At 45.8% G+C, this 14,372-nt stretch overlaps 1 protein-coding gene across 1 annotated transcript in view; it reads left to right on the top strand.

Moving 5' to 3' along the window:
- DRAP1 (DR1 associated protein 1) overlaps nt 1-13,978 on the top strand; it is an 87,026-nt gene extending 73,048 nt beyond the window's left edge. The window contains exon 7 of the mRNA XM_082269937.1: nt 13,733-13,978. Within this exon, the coding sequence (XP_082126063.1) occupies nt 13,733-13,865 (133 nt within the window). The 3' untranslated portion in view covers nt 13,866-13,978. The remainder of the gene's footprint in view (nt 1-13,732) is intronic.
- The last annotated feature ends 394 nt before the right edge of the window (nt 13,979-14,372 follow it).

Here is a 14,372-nt window from a genome sequence, read left to right as displayed (position 1 = left end):
TACGCTCGCCGCGGTCTTAAAGGGGCAGTACTCCTTTTTCCTATTATTGCTGGGGCATGGATTCTCAGGATTGCAAGTTTCCTCCCACCTTGGTGGGGGGCCAAGGGGCTGCTGCATCCCCCGAGGGGGCTGATCTGGCTGCTATTGTTGCGAACTTGGCTTCTCAGGTGCAGATGCTAATGGCTGATCGATCCGCAAAACGGCCCAGATTGTCTATTTCCTCTGATTCAGAGGGCGATGGGGCTGCTATGGCTGGAGTGCCCTTCTCAGGGTCTCGTTCATCTCTGGACCTTGGGGGGTCTGAGGGTGAGGCTGAGGTAGAAGGGGTTGATAATTCTCCCCCTGGCTCGCCTGAAGAGCTTGCACTCATGGATGAGTTGGTTGTCTCTATCAAAGAAACACTGCATTTGCAGGATGAACCATGTCCTCCTGCTTTGATGTCCTCTTATGGGACGCAAAGGAAGCGCAAAACAGCGCAGGTTTTTCCCTGCCCTACGGAATTTCAGCGCGCTGTTGATGAGCAATGGCGCAATTTAAAGAAGCCTTTTACTGTGCCAAGTAAGTTCAAGCTGCGTTATCCATTTACACCCACCACTGATGAGCGTTGGTGTGTGCCGCCTCAGGTGGATCACGCGGTGGCGGTGTTGAATAAATCTACTGCGATCCCTGCTGAAGATACCCCGGTTTTCCGGGACCCTACGGACAGGAGATTGGAGTCTCTTGCCCGTCATGCTTATACGGTTGCCGGTTCTATGCTGAAGCCTATTTTTGCTTCCATTTTGGCAGCCCAGGCTATTGCGGATTGGACGCAGGTGCTCAGGCGCACCCTGGTGGCTGACTCTGCTCCGCCGACAACATTGGCTATGGTGGATCAAATTCATCAGGGCGTCATGTATTTGTGTGATGCGGACTTGGATTTAGTCCCTTTGGCTGCACGCCTCTCAAGTGTGGCGGTATTGAACCGTCGCCTGATATGGCTGAAATGTTGGTCGGTTGACCAATCCTCTCGCAAGACTTTAGCTAATTTGCCCTACGCGGGTTCTCGGCTTTTTGGCGAGTCTTTGGATACGCTGATAAAGGGAATTTCCGGGGGTAAGAGCACTCTCTTACCCCAATCTCACAAGAATAAGTTTGTTCGCGGTAAGAAGAATACCTCGTTTAGGCCCTCTCAGGGGTCCTTTCGTGCCTTTAGGTCGCAATGCAAGGGCAGCCCTTCGAGGGCCAAGGCTCCCAGAAGAAGCCGTGGGCAGGTAAGCAGAAGTCTGGCCAGTCCGGGTCCGCTGCCCATGCCAATTCGGCCTGAAGGGGCGCCCTCACCCGGCTCTGGGGTGGGGGGACGTTTGCTCGGTTTTCTTCAACCCTGGCTGGCCCGCATTCGGGACAGGTGGGTTCAGGAAATCGTTCGATCTGGATACAAGATAGAGTTTCTCTCTCGGCCGGCGAGCAGATTTTTTCCCTCAAATCTTCAGCTGTCTCCGGAGCGTTTACAGGATCTGCACCTGGCGGTGCGGGACCTGCGGGCCCAGGTAGGGGTTGTTTCCGGTGCCTCATCGGGACAGATTTCGGGGGGTTCTACTCCAATCTGTTCACTGTGCCCAGAAAGGAGGGCAAGGTACGTCCGATTCTGGACTTGAAAGCTCTGAACCGCTTTGTGTGGGTTCGCAAGTTCCGCATGGAATCCCTGCGCTCGGTGGTGGCTGCCCTGGTTCCGGGGGAATTCATGGCCTCCATCGACTTGAAGGATGCGTACCTTCACATCCCCATTTTCGAGGGTCACCAGAGGTACCTTTGATTCGCCATTGCGGAGGATCATTACCAATTCGTGGCATTACCCTTCGGTCTCGCTTCGGCTCCGCGGGTTTTCACCAAGGTGCTTGCACCGGTCCTGGCTTTGTTGAGAGCCCAGGGCATCTCTGTCTTGGGGTATCTAGACGACGGTCTGCGACCAGTCAGGGCCTGGTGAACGACCTGTCCGTCACGATGCAGACTCTACAGGAGTTCGGTTGGACGATAAATTTTCCAAAGTCGACGCTGTGTCCGTCGGTTCGTCTTCCCTACCTGGGGATGATCCTGGACTCTGTTCAAGCGAAGGTCTTCCTGCCGGAAGACAAGCTCCGGACACTTCAGGACGAAGTCAGGTCCCTCAGGGACACTCAGTGCTCGTCCATCCGGACATGTATGAGGTGTATGGGATTGATGGTCTCGGCTTTCGAGGCGATTCCCTTGGCCCAGTTTCACACACGGGATCTTCAGGCGGAGATCCTGGCCAAGTGGTATGGGCGTCCGCAATCTCTGGATCTGCGGATTTCGTTGAGCCGCCTCACCCGAAGGGGTCTTTTGTGGTGGCTCCAGTCCCCGGCGGTGGCTCCAGTCCCCGGCGGTGTCGGGGGGCAAGTCCTTTTGTCCTTTGTCGTGGACGGTGATCACCACGGATGCCAGCCTGTCGGGCTGGGGTGGTGCTCTGGGCGTTCTGTCCGCCCAGGGAACTTGGTCGGGGGAGGAATCCTCCCTTCCAATCAACATTCTGGAATTGCGAGCAATAAATCTCTGCCTTCTGCGTTGGACAGACAGGCTTCAGGGCCGTCCGGTTCGGGTGCAGACGGACAATGCCACAGCGGTGGCCTACATCAACCACCAAGGGGGCACCAGGAGTGCCCGAACGGCTCGGGAAGTAGCCGACATTCTGTCTTGGGCCGAGACGCACGTCCCGGCGATATCTGCAGTTCACATTCCGGGAGTGGAGAACTGGCAGGCGGATTATCTGAGTCGCCAGACCCTGGACCAGGGAGAATGGTCCCTTCACCCGGATGTCTTTCAGATGTTGTGCGCGAAGTGGGGTTCCCCAGATGTGGACCTGTTCGCGTCTCGTCTGAACAACAAGGTGGAAAGGTTCGTAGCAAGGACGCGCGATCCTCGGGCAGACGCCTCAGACGCGTTAGTGGCGCCCTGGCATCAGTATCGTCTGATGTATGCCTTTCCACCGATTCAGCTGCTGTCCAGGCTCCTTCGCAGGTTGGCCTCGGAACCGCACACAGTGATTCTGGTGGCGCCAGACTGGCCTCGCCGGTCTTGGTACGCAGACCTCGTGAATCTGGCGGTCGACGCTCCGTGGCGTCTACCTCTTCGAGAAGATCTCCTGTCTCAAGGACCGATATTCCATCCTGCTTTACAGTCGTTGGCTTTAACGGCCTGGCTGTTGAAAGCCAGGTCCTGAAGGATAGGGGTCTCTCCCCTGAGGTCATTCCCACTTTGATCAAGGCTAGGAAGGCCTCTTCGGGGAAGATTTACTACCGTACTTGGAAGGCGTATTTTGCCTGGTGTGAGTCCAGGGGGTACTCCCCTCGCTCATACTCTGTATCGAGAGTGTTGGCCTTCCTTCAAACGGGCGTGGACCAGCGTTTGGCGTTGGCCACGATTAAGGGTCAGATTTCTGCGCTGGCCGTTCTCTTTCAAAGCCCTGTGGCGTCTAATTCTTTGGTTAGCACCTTTGTTCAAGGGGTGCGGCACTTGGCCCCTCCTCGGAGGGATCCTTTACCTCCATGGGACTTGAACCTTGTTCTGTCCGTGTTACAGCATGCTCCCTTTGAGAAGATCAGGGAGATCTCGTTGTCTCTGTTGTCCAAGAAGGTTGCCTTTTTGGTAGCGATCACTTCGGCTCGCAGGGTGTCGGAGCTGGCGGCCTTGTCCTGCAGCTCTCCCTACTTGGTGATTCACTTGGATAAGGTAGTCTTAAGACCTAACCCTTCTTTTCTTCCGAAGAGGATCTCAGAATTTCACCTCAATGAGGACATTGTCTTGCCTTCGCTTTGCGCAAAGCCTAAGCATCCAAAGGAGGTGGTTTTGCATTCCTTGGATGTTGTTCGGGCGATCAGGGTTTACCTGTCATCAACGAAATCCTTTTGCAAGTCGGATTCTCTATTTGTCCTTCCAGAGGGTCCTCGAAGGGCATGGCAGCGTCAGCTGCGACCATCGCCAAATGGATCAGACAGACCATTGTGCAAGCCTATGCTTTGAAGGGGAAGGTTCCTCCTTTCCCTGTGAAGGCGCACTCTACCAGGTCTCTGAGTACGTCTTGGGCCTATCGTCATCAGGCTTCTGTGGCCCAGGTGTGTAAGGCGGCAACTTGGTCGTCCGTTTACACCTTCTCCAAATTTTACAAAGTGGATGTTCAGGCATCGGCAGATGCTTCCTTTGGCCGTAAAGTTCTTAGTGCGGCAGTGCCTTAGGGTCCCTTGTTTGGGTCATTGGCTGTTGGGGTATTTTTACCCCTAGGTTACTTGTTCTTTCCTGGGTTGTTGCTCCTGTTGAGCACGTTTTTTCCTGTTGCCCAGTTGGTTCTCTTACTTTGGTAAGGTTCCTTTCTCTGCTGTGGGTACTGCGTTGCTTTAGGCGCGGCTGCGTTTTTCCCACCCCTCATGTCTACACTGCTCTGGGACGTCCCCATTAGTGAAGATTATGAAGTGGCGGCGACTGTCGGAGGACGTAAGAGAAAACTGAATTTTTGTAAAATCTTACCGTAAAATTCCTTTCTCTGAGTCCTCCGACAGTCGCCGCCCCCGCCCCTCTTTTGGGGTTTGTTTATGTACTCTAGTGCTATGCTACTGAAACTGAGTTGAGAATGCAGGAAGCAGGGAGGTATTGACTGAGGGGACCGCCCCCTAGGGGTGTGATATGCTAAAAGCTTTTTATATTAACAAATCTTGTTGCCTAGCTACTCCTACGGAGCAAAGGTCAATACCCCATTAGTGAAGATTATGAAGTGGCGGCGACTGTCGGAGGACTCAGAGAAAGGAATTTTACGGTAAGATTTTACAAAAATTCAGTTTTTTGTTTTTTTTTTTTCTGGGGGGGGGGGTTGTTTAAGTGCTGTACTAGGTAGAAGCTATCATTCCATTTAGAGCATATCCTTTTGTGTATATTGTCTTTGACAAAAGAAGAGAGATCATCTTCTTGATCTGCTTGAGCAGTGTTCTTCTTTTTCTTCCTTTTCCTTCTTTTCTCTTTACAAAGTCCTGACTATACGGCTAAAGCTGCCCATACACTAGTAGATTTTCGAATGAATGTCTGTACGGACATTCATGTAGGGTAGGAGGTTTTGAAAGCACACACTTTTTTTTTGTCTGTACGGACATTCAAAGCCTACATGTAGGGTAGGAGGTTTTGAAAGCACACACTTTTTTTTTTTATCTACGGTTAGGATCTTTTACTTTAGAGCTGAACTCTAGGCATAAAAACGTTCACTTAAATATATTCCACTATATCCACAGAGGATAAAGCCTCGTACACACGCGTCGAAAATCGGCAGGGAATTTTCGTCCGACGACCGATCGGCCGATTTTCGGCTTGTTAGTATGATGCTTCCGACAACCAACTCCGACTTTTCGGCCGAAAAAAATCTGGTGTGCAGGCTATAAAATTTTTGTCCGCCGTCAAAACACGGCCAATTTTCCTACAGTCAGTACAGATTTCGACAGGGAAAAATCTTATGAGCAAGACTGGGCATGCTCAGAAGAAAGAACACAAAGAAAGCAAACCAACACATGACATCACTTCTGAAGTAGATTTTTGTTGGGCGAGAAAATTCGTGTGCAGTCTAGGCACATTCCAACCAACAAAACACCACTCTGGACAAAAGACGGACGATCGGTCGGCCAACAATCGTTGCATGTGTACGGGGCTTAAAAATCAATTTTGTATGCATCAAACATGTTTGAAAACTCAGATTATTATCTTCTAGAAGTAGTAGTGACATCATAGCTGCGCTGTACAGAGCATGGGCAGTCAGAAGAGCTGTGGAAGGGTACTCTAACAAAGCTGCTTTTCAGTGATCAAGTACTTTCATATACATTTTTTTTTTTAAATTTCCTGGGCCCTATACAACTAGCTTTGGGATTGTTTCCCTGAACATTAAAGCTGAGCTCCAGGCAAAAACATTATTGGGCCCTAATTTAGGTATCAGTAAAGTACCTCTAATGATGTGTGTTCCACTTGTGGCTGTTGCTTCCTCCCTGAATACTGCTAGGTTCATATGCCCCTGACATGTAAGCGCTGAACTTCTGTCACTGATAGTCGGGGCAGGTGCATTTTGATCAATGGGTCGCTCACTCTGATCCTCCTCCATTCATACAAAGCTATGTATTCTTTTCAGAGAATATAGGGCATTCTGTGACTGGACAAGGAGCATATGAATGTCACAATCTCACGAAACATCTTATGTTATTTAAAGGATAAGTTCACTTTTACAAAAAAGTTAATTTACAGGTTAAATATGCATTTATCGATATTTTTATTTTTGTTAGGGACCTGTAAAGCATTGCATCAATGATCAGCAGATTGTGGGTGTAATGCCACGGTCCTGCAGACTGTCTGTGTAGTTGTCTGTCCTTACCTCAGATACAGGCAGGCAGTTACACGCTGGACAGGAAACTCAGTGAACTACCTAGAGCGATCAACAACGCTTTGGTAGTTTATTGAGAAATACAAGCCAACAGCCACAAAGCTGTCATCCCGGTATTGTTTTTAAGAGCCCTGATTTCCGCTTTCACGGGCTCTCCCTTCCCAACGGGGGAACCTGGTATTGCGGATGGCGGTTCCACCAGCTGACCATAGAGCTGATTGGGTACCGGAAGGGCCCTGATCATCTCTATGGTCTAAGAAACCGAAAGTATTGAGTATTTTGTTACTTCCTGTTTTGCGGGTTGTAAACAAACCATTAGTGATTTATAAAAAGCATCAGGTCATACCAATTTGCAACACCTTCCATTTTATTCTACTTTAAATCAATATATAGAGTTTGGGGGTTCTAAGTGATTTTTTAGAAAAAAAAAATAATTTTTTTTCATGTAGTAGAGAAGTGTCAGAATATGCCTGGTCTTCAAGTAGTAGAAAAAAAAAGAAACACTGGTTCACAGACAAGTGTGCACAGCTGATCTGAGCAACTTTGCACCTTCTGATCACTATATGGTCATAGATGAGGCCAGACACAGGCTTGTGTCTGTATCTGAGATCCCTCCCCCTCCTTTAACCACTTCTAGACCGAAGGCTTTCCCCCTTAATTACCAGGCCATTTTTTTGCAATTCGGCACTGCGTTACTTTAACTGACAATTGCGCAGTCGTGTGTACCCAAATAATTGTAATGTTCTCTTCTTCACACAAATAGCATTTTCTTTTGGTGGTATTTGATGGTGTGCGATTTTTTTTTTTTTTTTTTTTTGTTAATTTTTGCGCTATAAACCAAAAAAGAGCAACGATTCTGAAAAAAATCTATATTTTTTACTTTCTGCTAAATAACATTCCCAATAAAAAATAAAAGTTTTTTTATCATTTTAGGCAAATTTGTATTCTGCCACAAATTTCTGGTAGCGAAAAAATCCCAATCAAGTGTATATTGATTGGTTTGCACAAAAGTTATCGCATCTACAAACTAGGGGAAAGATTTTTGTCATTTTTATTTATTATTTTTTTAGTAATGGCGGCAATTAGCGATTTTTAGCGGGAATGCGACATTGTGGCAGACATCACACCTAACTGGCATTCTTGACACTTTTGGGAGCACCAGTGACATTACTACAGTAATCAGTGCTAAAAAATATGCAGTTACTGTACTAATGACACTGTCAGGGAAGGGGTTAACACCAGGGGCGATCAAAGGGGTAAATGTGTCCCTAGGGATGCTTTCTAACTGTGTGGGGGATAAACCTCTAAATAGGAGGAACACAGGAGCCCTGTGTTCATTGCTGACAGAACAGCGCTCTGCCGTGTTTACAATGGTAGACCGCCATTCTGTTTCCATGGGGAGAGATCGCGGGTGCCCAGCGGCAATTGCGGCCGCTGGCCCCACAGATTAGCTCCCTCTGCGGAGAATGGGTGCACACACCCCCACTCGCAGTCCCGCAAAGCGTTGTACGCCGTTTCACGGGACAGAGGCGACCTGCCGGTTAACAGAGTGAGGGTCCTTTCAAACAGGCGGACTGATCGGGTCTGCCTGTCAGTCTTTTAGGCGGACCTGATAGGACCCTCCAGTCTCCTCTTTGGAGCGATGGGTGTCAACGGACATTTGTCGACACCTGCCTTCATCTGATCTGATCCTATCCGCTAAAAACAGACCGCTGGGAATCTGATGACAGTTAAGTGTAAAGGGACAGGCGGTCCATTTACATCTGACTGCCCATAGCGGAGAACAGGCTGTGCCCAGGTCCACTCTACATAAGTGGAGCGGACATGGACCAGCCATCCACCTGGGTCAGCGGACAGATTCCCAGCTGAGCAGGCGGACTCCAGTGGAGCCCGCCCCCTGTGTGTTAGCGGCCTAAGAGAGGAAACGGGAGCCAATGAATGATTGAGACATTTTATTCCTGTGATTGCAGCAGCTGTAAGGATCTTTTAACCCTTTCACTACCTCTTCTCTCCTGCACATCTAAACTTGCGCTTGCCTCTCTGGGATCTGTATATTAACCCTTTACCTTACTGCACATCTTTATATTACCCCTTCATCTCCATTTTCCCACTTTGTGTGTGACCTGTACATTAACCCATTCACTTCCTCCTCCTTCCTAGGACCTGTATGTGCTGGATCTAGTGCACCTTTACTAAGCCCCATTTTTTAACCGCTTTAATACAATTGAGCAGTCATGCAGCACTGTATCCCTGTATCCATATGAAATGTTTCTTTTTTAGACCGCTTTCTTTTGGTGGTATTTAATTATCACTGGGTTTTTTATATTTTGCTAAACAAATGAAAAAGACAAATTTTGAAAAAATGTTTTAGTTTCTGTTATAAAATTTAGTAAGAGATGAATTTTTCTTCACTGATGTGCGCTGATCAATGCCCTGATCATCAGGGCGCTGATCAACGTAAACAATGTGCTGACAGGCTTGCCAGTTAACAGCTTTTTTCCTCCCACAGATGCAGCATCTGTTTACATGTGATCAACTGTGCCCAAAGGACACAGCGTTCACAGAGCGCATCCAATGTGTGCCGCAGGGGGCGGGGTTCTGGGAAGATGTCTTTAGACGCCTAACTAGGCTTAGACGACTGTGCTGTAGCGGTGATTTGGCTATAGCATGGTCAGAAAGTGGTTAAACTCCTCTACCAGCATGTTTCTTTATTTCCAAAAAGTTGTGGCAAAATGTGATCACCTTGGGGTGCTTACTTTACAAAAAGGGGTAATTTGGGGGGTGTTCATACTATCCTGGCATTTTTATTTTAACAGAATTTAGGGGAAACATTTTTTTTCAAAGTTTTTGGTCTTTTTTTTCTCCCTTTTTTTATATAGTAAAAAAATAAATAAAGCCATGGTTAATAAATACCACAAAAATCTGTATTTGTCACAAAAATCATATAAAATGATTTGACAATTACTCTGCAATGCAACACTGTTTTTAGTTTTTTTAGTATCCCACCACTGAATACTGAAAAATGGCCTGACAATGAAGCTGCTACAGTTGAACACTCTAAATGGCTGTTTTTGTTTCCAAGGCAATTTAGACAAGGAAAGAACTATAAAAATGTCTGTTGTGGTGCTACCATTGTCCTGCTGCCTTCGGCATTTGCAGTTTATAAAAGCATATCTATGTTTAGAAACATAAAGGTGAAACTCTGATATATACAGTGAGTATAGAAAAGAATCACCCCCCTTTTTAAAATAACATTTCGTTGCTTTGCAGCCTGAAATGAAGACACTGTTTTTTGTTTTATCCAGCTGTATTTACTCAGTGCAACTTAAAACCATCCAAGTAAAAGATATAACCCCAACATGTCAGAAAAAAAAATTCAAAAACAGAATTACTAAGTTGGAAAAAGGATCACCCCCTTCTGTCCGCATTTTGTTCGACCAACTTTTGCTTTAGTTAACGTCTGTTGGGGTACGTGTCTACTAACTTTGCACATCTAGACTGTGCATTATTTGCCCACTCTTCTTTGCAGAACTGCTCCAGTTCAGTTAAATTTGATGGTGACCATTCATGGACTGCAGTCTTCAAGTCATTGCACAGATTTTCAGTGGGGATCAAGTCTGAGCTCTGACTAGGCCGTGTAAGGACGTTTACCTTTTCCTCCTTCAACCACTGTGTGGTCATTTTTGCAATGTGCTTTGGGTCATTGTCAACTTGGAAAGTAAACCTTCTTCCCATTGACAACTTTGTGACGGTGGGCAGCAGATTTTCCTCAAGAATTTCACAGTATGTTGCCCCATCCATTTGCCCTTCTATCCTGACAAGTGTTCCAGTCCCTGCTGCAGAGAACCCCCCCCCCCCCATAACAGGATATTACCACGTCCATGCTTTACTGTAGAAATAGTGTTATTTGGATGGATTTCCAACCGACATATAGTTTGGTGTTGGGGCCGAATAATTAAAATTTAGTCTCATCTGACCTTAACACAGTTTTTCACGTGGCCACCATTTTGCAACCCTCCCATATAAGACACATTTGAGGAGAATTTGTGATATTGTTGTCGCATACACACAATGACCAGTCTTTGTCATAAGTTTCTGCAACTGCTTCAGAGTTGCTGTAGGCCTCTTGGTGGCCTCTCTGACCAGTTTCCTCCTGGTTCTTTCATCCAGTTTGCAGCGGCATCCTGATCCAGGGAGGATCTGTGTTGTACCAAATACCTCCCTCTTCTTAATAATAGACTTCACTGGGGTTCTATGCATTGACAAAGCTTTTGATTTTTTTTTTTTGTATCCGTCTCCTGATATGTGCCTGTCTAGAACTTTATCCTGGAGATCTTTTGACAGTGTCTTGCTACCCATAGTGGATTGTTTGCTTCAGTTGTACTACCAGGGACTGAAATACTCCAAGAAAGCTCTTTTCAAGCTGAGCTAATCAAAATGACCCCAGCTGATCACAGTTGAAAGATAAAGGGTATCGTGTGCCATTGAGAAGGTGATTAGCTACATCCTGATTGAGTTTACAAGTCATGTTTGTTTTTGATTTTTCTTTCCTGATATGTTGGTGTTATATCTCTCAATTGGATGTTCTAAGTTGCACACAATACAGCTGGATAAAACAAAAACCGTGTCTGTCTTTATTTCAGCCTTCAAAGCAACAAAATGTGAATATTTCAAGTGGGGGGGGGGGGGTGATTATTTTCTATATCCACTGTATACATAAAAAAAATTAGCAGTGCACGGAAAACTATCTGCCGAAAATTATTAATGTCTTTTTTAAATCATTTTTAATATTTTTGTTATTAATTAAACCAGTCAGGGCTGTGCAGTGGTGCTGTATCTATATAATTGTTGCACTCCAAATACTACTTTGGGGGTCCCTTTAATTAACTATATGGCACATTTCCCTTGCCAGCCCTTATTTAATCCCCATTGGTTGTCCCTATCACATGATCTGAAGAAGGGCCATGACCGAAACGCATTATCAGGCCAAGCAGACCCACAGCAGCCATTCCCCGTGCTGCCTTGTTTCATCTGCACCGTGTCACCGGCATTGCCTTCAACCGCCAGTGGCTGACCAGTGGTTCAAGCCCAGCTTTGGACATCCTACCCCGAGGGTCTAATGTCATGTCGGGGTCTCCTCCTGGTCGGTACCCGCTGTGGGTGGATCAGAGCGGCCACACATGGCTAGCCTCCCTGCTATCCGCATCAGACGACCTTTGCACCTTCTGTCGTCTGGCAACTGGGCATTCTTACACCATCTTCCCACAGCCCGGAGTATAACACAGCTGCTCCACACTGCTACACCATCCCTGGCTGGTTCCATGCCTTCCACAGCATGCTGGATGGACACCAATTAGTCTTTTAACCCCTCATTTGGTTTCACTAGTGCGGACTAAGGGGGTATCTTTGCTCAAGGTGTACTGCTGTCGCATAATAATGATTAACATTTATGGAACAAAATTTTACAATTAAACTTTTTTTGTTTTATTCACCACACTTGGTATAATTTATGACCATTATTGTGCTTTTCATCACCTATCACCTGGAGGCTTCACATGGCGCTTACATGTGGTTATTCTCTGTGTGACTGTGTTTTTGAGTATCCATCCTAGCGCTTTTTTCAACAAAGCTGCTTTTTAACCCCCATGTGTTAACTGTCACTCACTATGGAGAGGGTGTTGGTCCTGTTATATTAGCGCTGGATCTATTCGTGTTTACAGTGACTAAATTATATATGTACACACATGTGTGGCTCGCAGTCTGCGCTCTAATTCATCCCAAAGATGTCCTACCGGGTTGAGGTGCAGGACAGTCAAGTTCCTCCCCCAAACTTGCTCACCCATGTCTTTATGGACCTTGCTTTGTGCACTGGTGCACAGTCATGATGGAACAGGAAGGGGCTTTCCTCAAACTGTTCTCACAAAGTTGGGAGCATGAAGATGTCCAAAATGGCTTAGTATACTGACGCCTTAAGAGTTCCCTTCACTGGAACTAAGGGGCCAAGCCCAACCCCTGAAAAACAACCCCACTTCATAATCCCCTCTCCACCATATGATTTGGACTAGTGCACAAAGCAATGTCCATAAAGACATGAATGAGCGCGTTTGGGGTGAAGGAACTTGACTGGCCTTCACCTCAACCCGATCGAACACCTTTGGGATGAATTGGCGCAAAGAATGTGAGCCAGGCCTTCTCGTCCAATATCAGTGCCTGACCTCACAAATGGGCTTCTAGTAGAATGGTCAAACAATCCTATAGACACACTCCTAAGCCTTGTGGACAGCCTTCCCTGGAGAGTTGAAGCTGTTATAGCTGTAAAGGGTGGGCCAACTCAATACTGAACCCTACAGACTAAGACTGGGATGCCATCAAAGTTCATGTGCGTGTAAAGGCAGGTGTCCCAATACTTTTCACACGAATGGGTGTGTACATGTTTGTGTTATATATTATACAGTATCTCACAAAAGTGAGGACACCCCTCGCATTTTTGGAACAAAGAGGTTTGCTCCCCTAGTGGTGGGACTTTTCAGGCACTCAGTGAATTTACAAATGATAATATACATAAATAGTTTTATTGAAAAAATATTAGATTAAAAAAGTTCATTGCCTGCCTTGAGCTGAGGTCATGTTGATATAACGTCCATACTACTACAAGGGCTCCATAATTATTGGACTTCAGCTGTCCAACAGGCCCCTCCTGGGGAATTTACGCCTTGGGTGACTTATTGGGATGTTTACCCCCCTGTTTTGGACCCACCACGCAGGCTCTCACAGCTCGGTTTGTTTTTAACACATTTTGCAAACAGTGTAAACGCCACATAACGCAGTTGATAAAAATACTGTAGAGTCAGAATTACCCCTAAAGAAGAAGTTTTCACTTCGAAACGCGTTGGGTCTCTTCTGCTATAGTACCCATGTCATCTGCATCATATGTAATGTGAATTAATGTTTGCCTTTTTAATCTAATATTTTTTCAATAAAACTGTTTGTTTTTGTATATTATCATTTGTAAATTAATTTTGAGTGCCTGAAAAGTCCCTCCACTAGGGGAACAAACCTCTTTGTTACATTTTATGTGGGATGTGGCACCATTATCAGGGTCCCCGCTGAGAGTAATTTTCTCACATTTTTTAAAATATTTTATTATATCTTTTCATGTGACAATATTATGTTATATTAATATAAAATAATTTTTTTCCTGTTTTATTAACTGCAATATAACATTTGAATTTTAGTAGTGTTTCTGTTTTGACTCCCTCATTCTCTTGTATACAGATTTGTACTTTTTAACACAAAGCTGTCCTATTGACCACGGCATATTTTTTTCTCTTTTAGTCCCCCTCCGGCTCCATCGTTCCTACAGTTTCATTCTGTTCCGGTCATGCCCCCAGCAGCTTCTGCTTTGCCCGCTATGCCAGCTCCGTTGCTGTCCACTGGTTGTGAGGAGGAGGAAGATTATGACTCGTAGCCTCTGGCCAGATACATTTAAATTCCGTTTTCATTTTTTTGCTTCTTTTTGTTTTTTTTGTTTTATTTTGGTTTTTAAACTAGGCCCAAGGGCCTTGGGGTTTGGGGGGAGGGGTGATAATGGATAATGTGTTCTTAAATTTATTAAAAAAGGATGTGGAGGAAAATGTATGTTGTTTTATTTATGCAGATCTCAAATCTAGCTGTAATTTTTTTTTTTTTTTACTGTTAACCTTGTGTGATAATCGAAATGCATTTTCCTGTCGGTTGTTACTGTTTACCTTTTTGCTGTGGTAGTAGTACAATGATGGGCATTTTGGAATGCCCTTTAGAACTAATTCAGAGGCCTTGTAGCTCTAAAATGCTCAACAAGCCAAATCCCATTCATTTCAATATCCCCTGTTCACATGTGAGCATTTTGTCGCCTTAAGCAAAACCTCTGAAGCTCAAAAAAGCACATGAGCTTCTTTTTGGCCCCATAGACTTCAATAGAAATGCCTAAATAGAG

Source organism: Pelophylax lessonae (genome assembly GCF_965119305.1).
Source record: "Pelophylax lessonae genome assembly, chromosome: 10".
NCBI lineage: Eukaryota > Metazoa > Chordata > Amphibia > Anura > Ranidae > Pelophylax > Pelophylax lessonae.
The sequence above is the reverse complement of the archived record's forward strand: the minus strand, read 5'-3'. Positions and strand labels throughout refer to the sequence as shown.